General features: G+C 57.2%; 1 protein-coding gene across 1 annotated transcript; it reads left to right on the forward strand.

Annotated features, from left to right (window-relative positions):
• Positions 1–4,020: 4,020 nt before the first annotated feature.
• RABIF (RAB interacting factor) lies at positions 4,021–6,430 on the forward strand. The gene is made up of 2 exons (XM_074564059.1): positions 4,021–4,731; positions 4,902–6,430. The coding sequence occupies exons 1-2, from the start codon at positions 4,549–4,551 to the stop codon at positions 5,142–5,144; spliced, it is 426 nt and encodes a 141-aa protein (XP_074420160.1). The 5' UTR covers positions 4,021–4,548; the 3' UTR covers positions 5,145–6,430.
• The last annotated feature ends 1,165 nt before the right edge of the window (positions 6,431–7,595 follow it).

Raw genomic sequence — 7,595 nt, forward strand, 5'->3', positions numbered from 1 at the left:
CTGTTACGATTTGGGTACACTAATAGTGGGCTGCACCTTCAGTCTAGTCGTGCTCATGAACCAGCACGGCCACGCTCGAGTCTCTGGTCGTGTTCAGTGAGAAACCGAAACGACCAGCTACTGAAACAGTGCGGTTTATTTAAACAACAGATATACAGGTTCTTAGGATTGCCGGTGATAAATACACTGTCTGCAAAGCACGTGCAAATAAAGGTATTGTTAAATATACTAAACGCGCGACAAAGTTATAAACAATACGGCCTGGCTATAGATGTAGGAAAGAGAGTCTCTAGGGAGGTTTCTGAGTTCCCTGAGGAAGCACTCGGTATAATCCAAGTCTTACCCAAAGGCGTCCCTGTGGGGGGTAAGAAAGGCCCAGCCCGTCGGCTGATCCCGCAAGTCAGTGATGGAGTTCTCCTCAACTTGTTCGCAATGGTGCCTTCCCTGATATCCCCCCACTCTCGGGCTATTTTTATACTATTTTTTATCTTCAAGGTGGAGTTTGAGTGACTCCAGTCATAAATACTTTTGTTATGATTGGTGTACTCGAGGAGAGGTTGCACCTCAGGGGCGGGTAGCCTCTGGGATGGAGGTGTGTTTTGGTACATTATAATGAGCAAAGTTCGCGCAAAGGACAGCGTTTCGCCAAAATTTGATGAAATGTTGGCTCAGGGTAGCGAGTAGGCAGCTTAGCAGTTCCGTAGGACCATCTCGTTCCCGTATCCGCTATTCGTCACAAGGCAAGGCCACGGAATGATCACATTCCGTCCTGTCCCTCGTGTAGCTTCGCAAGCAATCTTGTACAGGGAATCGCAGGTGTTGCTTTCTTCGCATGCCAGCCGCGGCTGTATTCTACCTTAGAAGCCTTTTGGTTTTATAACTTTCCTCAATGTGTGAACAACGCTGTATTTTTGGCCATTTTAGTAATTACTCCACACTGACTGAATGCTCTCCCCACTGCCTGCTCCCTGAGTAAATATCTGACGTTCTAGATTTCAGCCTCTCCTGACACGTCTCCCTCGGGGTGAACAACTCTGCCACCCCTCAGCCAGCGAGAAGTATGTGAGGAACCGAAAAGGCAAGGTGACCCACCTGGGAGAGCGCAGCACTCCTCAGGAAGCACTCACTGATAGCGCAGGTGGATCCGTCCCACCCCCTGCACCTCTGCCACCAGCGGGGAGACGGGCACGGGGAGGGGGAGTTTCCAGGCTACTGAACCTGGGGCTGTCAGCAGCTCCTCTTCCCCTTCCAGCCCTGCTCTCCTGCAAAGGCTTTGGGGGATTCGGCTCCAGAAGTGGTTTGTGCTGGAAAAAAAATGTGTCTGGTGCCCGGTTCTGCTGAAGCTGAGCAGAGCGAAGCCCCAGCATCGGAACTGGGTCACAGCAGGACATGACCCTACCCACAGTGGCCACCAGTCGCCATCGCTGCCTTTCTAGGACAAGATGTACTGAAGGGTTCGAAGAGGAACTGGCATTTCCAGCTAGCCAATGAACGATACAAACCTTCAAAATGGTCTGCATCTGCGCGTAGCTGGAGATGAGAGAACTTACAGGCTACTATTGAAGGTAAAACAAAGGGTCAAAATGTTCTTCTTGGAAAGAAGCTGGTGATGATTCCGACAGACCAGTAAGAGCTAAGCTCTCCTCCATGAATAATCCAGGAGAAAACGCTAAAATGCAGAATTAAGCATAAATTTTCAACACCAGACAGCTCCCACCCAAGAATGTTAAGAATTGGCTAAAGATCCCTTTGAGCTGGGAGGTTTTTCTTTCTTTCTTGAGAAGTTCCAGAGGACTGTAGCAAAGACAAGCCCCACGTCAGCAACTGGCCCTGAACAACCTGCCCAGCTTGGCACAGCCTTGCCCAGCAGCAGTCGTGCCCCAGGGGCTGGGGGGCAGCAGCGCAGGGTTGGCCGCTCAACCGAGTTCTCTGGGCAGTGGACCTTACCAGGAAAGCTTCATCTCAAGTTAATTTGCCCAGCAGGCGGTTTTGAGGTAAGTGTTGATGCAACACCGTTAGCTTTTGGTTTGCAAGTCCATTCAGACTTCACCAGGGCCAGACAGAAGGCTGATCTTCCTCTCCGCTCCCCATCTGACCGGATCTCGCTCCCTACTTAGCCTGTTACCATCTCAATTAGTATGTGCACACTAAATACAGTTGAGCTGAAGCCCTACAAACGCGTTGCTTCATGGCACGCTACAATCAGGGAGGCAACACTTTGCTTCATGCCTCCTGCCCTGGAGCCTCCCGCACGCGGCAAACGCATGGGCAGGAGCAGCGCTTCCTTCGGCTGGTCAAGGGAGGCAGAAGTGACCCTTTGGGAGGCTCCAGATTTCTGGAGGGGAATAAGGGAAACCGAACTCTCCCTGCTCGGGTGCCTTTGAGGCAGCACGGCCCGTCTGGCTCCCAGGACGGCGCGCTGCCCGAGCCGGAACAGAGCCAGGGCTCCTGGGCACGTTCACTTCGGGTCATTTTTGTAAAAGCAGTGTTTGCAGTTACACAAGAAGAACAGAAATCACAGACCCAAGGAATAACTGCAGTTGGGAGAAACAATCTGGTGGTCTGTGATCCTGCTCAGGGGAGATCCAGTTTGGATCAGGTTTCTCAGGACCTTGTTCCATTGAGCCCAGAGTATCTCCAGGCACGGGGATCCTGTGACTTCCCTGAGCTCTGGCTGCAGAGCGGATTGGAATCCCTGTCACCAGCCGCCGCTGGGCACCGTGTGCTTCTGCAGGCACCTCCCGCACTGTGGTAGCGGGGAACCGCTGAGCTGCAGGAGCCCCTCTCCTCTCTCTGATGCCAGAAGCGCCAAACCCCGCGGCAGCAGGACACATCTTGGGGGAGGGAGGATGCAGAAACGTGGCAGCGCAGCCTCCTCCCCAGATAAACCTGCTGCCTGCGCCCGGCGTTCCGCAGAGGGAAGCTGAACAAACCCGCTCAGGGTGGGAATTGGAGACAGCAGAAGTGAGGATGTGCGCAAGCGTCCCCTTTGCTCCCTGCAGCTTTCCAGCACAGCCCAGCCCCCTGTCACCGCTCTTTAGGAGAGGTCGCTGTACCGTAGTGAGGACAGGACCAAGGCTCAGCCCGCAGCACAACAGGGCTGTTGCTGAGCCGCTGTGGGTGCAGAGTCCCCACGGCAGCGCAGTTCCTCAGCAAACGGGGACACACCGGCTCCCACTCGGCCACCAGCCAAACCTGTTGCTTCTTTCCGGCAAATCAAGGCCTTGCTGTGGTTGGTGCCCAGGGCTGTTGCGGTGGGTGATGCTGAGCTTCAGCCTTTGTGCATCCGCTCCCTTCTCGGCTCCCCAGTACGCACCCAGAGATGACTCAGGAGCCCCGGCACCCCACACGCTGCTTCTGCCTTAGAAATACCTGCGTGGTTCGCAGGACGGCAGGGTTTGCGTTTCCCAGCCACACTCACCTTGGAGCTGGTGGCCGGGAGCAGAGCCGAGGCCGACCATGCAGCACTCAAGACCGCGATTGCCCAGGCTGGGGCCCGAGGCGAGCAGCTGGATCGCTGATGAAATCCTGCATCTTTATTTAGTACCTTGAGTATCAGTTCCCACCTTTGGCTTCTCCTGAGAGTTCTTGGGAGCAGCCAGTCGGGACACAGCAAGGGAGCAGGAGGATGGTGTGTATTTACAATAAACGGTCAGGGAAAAGCAAGAATCAGGGCTCTCCTGGGATCTGTTTTACCCAACAAGCAGCGGATACAACCAACAGGCCGGTCCCAACCTCTCCAGCAGCGGGTGCCGGACCAGCACAAACCCCCAGCGCCCCAAAGCTGCTCAGGGACGAGCGAGCCCCGCGGTCGCTGCGGGCCCCCGGACCTCGTCTGAGCGCGAAGCACCGGCCCGGGCTGTCCCGCCTCGGCCTGAACTCTGTCTCCCTCTCCCGGACAACATTCCGTGCCGCACGTCAGCACCTCGCCCCCTCCAGGGCGCTCCCCCTCCCCACGGCGGGGTGCTCTCTGCACCCAGCGGCCGAGCGAGCGCCGGGGGCCGCAGGAACAGCGCGGCCCGGGCCCCCCGAAACGCTGACGCCATCGCTGACGCAATCGCTACAGGCACAACGCACGCAGCAGCTCCGCAGGGAGGCGGCTCCCCCGCGCCCGGCAGCCCCCGGGCTCTGCTCTCTCCGGCCGCTGTAACCCAAGTCAGGCGTCTCCGGGTTCCCCTGCCCGGGAAGTGGCTGCCCCCGACGGCCCAGCCGGCCGCCACACGGCCCGTGGCTGCCAACCCTCCCGGCTCCGCGCGGGGATCCCCGCACTCGCCGTCGCTCGCCCCACAGAGAGGGGGCGGGGAACCCCGCCGGCCCCGCTCGCCTCAGGGGCCCCCGCCGCGCCCCCCCCCGCGGCCCCCTCAGACACCAGAGGCCTGGCAGGAGCTCAGGGGCCACTCGAACCTCGCCGGCTCCCAGCACGGCGGCAGACCCTCCCCCCAGCGGGTCCCGGGCCGCCACCGCCATGCCGCCCCCCCGGCGCCGCCTGACGTCACGGCCCTGGCCCCGCCCCTCGGGCGGCGGCGGCCCCATCGCGCCTGCGCGGCCATGGCGGCGGCCTGCGCCGGGATGGAGCCGGCGGCGCCTCCTCCTCCCTCTCCCCCTCCGGCCGCCGCGCCGGGCTCGGCCGAGCTGGTGTGCGCGCAGGGCCGGAACCTGAAGGCGGTGCTGTGCCAGCGCTGCGGGTCGCGGGTGCTGCTGCCCGGTGCCGCCACCTTCGCCCGCCGTGAGGTACCGCGGTGGGAAGGGAGGGGAGGGGGAGGGAGGGAGGGAGGGAGGGAGGGAGGAAGGAGCGGCGGCGGGAGGGAGGGAGGGAGGGAGGGAAGGAAGGAAGGAAGGAAGGAAGGAAGGAAGGAAGGGCGCCCCCTGTGGGCCGGGCGGTGACGCCGTGTCTCCCGCAGCTCCTCCTGCCCGCCATGAGGAAGAAGGCGGCGGCGGCGGCGGCGGGCGGCGGCGGGGACGTGGTGCGGGAGCACTGGCTGGTGCGCGACATGTTCTCCTTCGAGAACGTGGGCTTCACCCGCGACGTGGGCAACGTCAAGTTCCTGGTGTGCGCCGACTGCGAGGCGGGGCCCATCGGCTGGCACTGCCTCGATGACAAGGACAGCTTCTACGTGGCGCTGGAGCGTGTGGCCCACGAGTGACACCGGGCTGGGGACGGGGCAATGGTCCGGGCACCCGCTCGGGGAGCTGGGCTCAGCCACTGGGAGCCCCGCCTGCCCTGCGGCCTGCCCGCAGCGACGGACTGAGCCGGGGACCACGACTGACCGCGGCTCGGCCACCCCATGGCCTTGCTATGGCAGCCACGGCCCGGCCGCCCCACAGCTCGACTGACCACGGCCTGCATACCCCATGGCTTGACTGACCCCAGCCCAGACCCACGGCCTGACCAGCACCAAGAAGCGCGGCACCGGCGGAGCCAGCTCCTCGCCTGAGCCCCCACAGGAGGGACGTCGGTGGTGGGGGGGTCCCCTGTGACCTGCAGGGACAGCTCACCCTGACAGTTCTGCCAAACAGCTTCGTCTGCCACCGCTGCTAGGAGCGGCCCCAGGCCTTCCTGCCTGCTCTCTGCCACTTCTTCCCCGTGCGGCTGCTGTTTTTCAGACATGCTAAAGTGTCTTTCAGGCTGGTCGGTGCGTGACACAGCCGTGTAAATGTGGTGCTGGCACAAGGGCAGGACAGGACTGCTGCATTGAATCATCCTGGTGGCTTAAATTGTCTGAACGACAGCCAAAGCAGTTACAGGGTTTAAGGCTGTATGCTCTGTTGATCTTCAGAATAAATGTTCCCTGCCCCAAACCCTAACATTTAGGTTCTCTAAAACCTCATCCTACTTGACAACTGTAACCTGTAAGAGTATATGTCACCTAAAGTGTGTGTAAGGCATTTTAACTAACACTGTATGCAGTTTTATTAGCTAAAATAAGATACAGGTAGAGTTTGCAGACAGCATAGGCTGATAGAATGGCAAAGAAAATGTGCAAGATCTTAGTATTTCGAGGGAGCAAGAATTAAGAGATTCCAACCTGAAAGGGATTTGAATCATTGGACAGGCAGTGTCCCATGAACACTGGCTCAGTGCTGCAGAATGTCAAAACAGCCCCATGTGTATTAAATGAGCAGTTGGGAAAGAATGTCTCTTCTGTAAATGCAGCTGGTAGGAGCAATGCTGGGATGTTGGGTCCAGTTTTGGTCTCTGCCTTTTAAAAGGTGGGCACAAAGCTGATTGAAAATTGAACAGGCTGCAGCAGTCATGGTTCTCACTGTATTTATCTTTTGGTAATTGTGGTCCAGTTTGCATTCTCTGTTTGCAAACCCCTGTATGAATAATACAGCAGCTTTACAATGATCGCTGTGGGTCACAGGGGATGCCTTACTGCAGGAGGTGTGTCGGTATGCTATGCTAATAAACACTTTTGGTACCAATGCAGCTGTAAAGGCACAACTGTCATTGCGCTGGGACGATTAAGTTGTATTTGCCACCAAAATCAGGATCGGTTGTACTTAAAGATTAGGAACGTTGCTGCCACAAGGCTGTGGGAGAGACCTTTCCTTGCTCCTCCACTGAGCCACTTTTGCTGGCAGGAGCCAGTAGGGCAGGCACAGCCTCGGGTGGGTTTTCCAAAAGGCATCCTGACAGCGGGCGAGGGAGAAACAAGTGCTTTCTTCTTCCAGTGCCTGAGCACCTGCACTTTTAAGAGTTGGAGACTTTGCCCTAGTGTAGAACAATTAAGCTGTTGGCCCTGCACTATCAGAAACCTCTGCTGTGGGCAGATTTATTACTGGGAGGGTGCGAGGCGATAACTCCGTAGTCTGTGATTAAGGCTCTCACCTGGGTGGGAGGTGAGTCTCGTGCTGTGTCCTTGCTAAATGTGTCAAATGCACGTTTGACATGAAAACTTTCCTCCTGCCCTTCTTGTTTAGCCCTGAGCCCAGTGACTGAACAGGTTCATCAAGGAAGTCTGCCTAGAAGGGCAAGAGAACTTCACTTGGGTTCTGCACAGGCACAAAACAATAGCGTGATCATGTCACTTAAATTCCACCTCTTTCACTTAGATTGGTGCCTGTTAGGCAATGTGTTTTGACCCGTAATACCTAGATTATAGTCCTTGTTACTAAAATATAAAATGTGCTGTGCAATAGTTTCATTTTGAAGACACCACTGTGCAGAACAGGCTTGTGGCTATCAGCTTGATTAATGCTGAGTAAATGGCGCTTCTCAAAAAAATGGTACACGTGGATTCCTGATATTGGGGAGTATTCAGTGGGTGGCACTGGGACAGAGCTGTAGTGGCGGCAGCTTTTCCCAGTCAGTAGAGCACTTCCAGGAGAGATGGGAGACCTGGCATCAGAGGCCTCCTTCACATCGGCACTGCAGCGATTTGGATCCACTTCAGTGTGGTGTTACTCAGTGACGGTAAGTAATGAAAGCTCCTCCTGCCCTTCAGTGACAGAGGGGAGATGTGCTGATGGCTACGTCCTCCACAGGATCCAGGCTTGGTTCCTGCTGACTCTTAAATATGAAGTAGGATCACACAGATTGTGGAAATGCTAAGAAGAAATGTACGGTCTGTTCGGAATTCACAAGAAGAAGC

The sequence above is a fragment of the Larus michahellis genome, chromosome 21 (assembly GCF_964199755.1).
Source record: "Larus michahellis chromosome 21, bLarMic1.1, whole genome shotgun sequence".
Taxonomy (NCBI): domain Eukaryota; kingdom Metazoa; phylum Chordata; class Aves; order Charadriiformes; family Laridae; genus Larus; species Larus michahellis.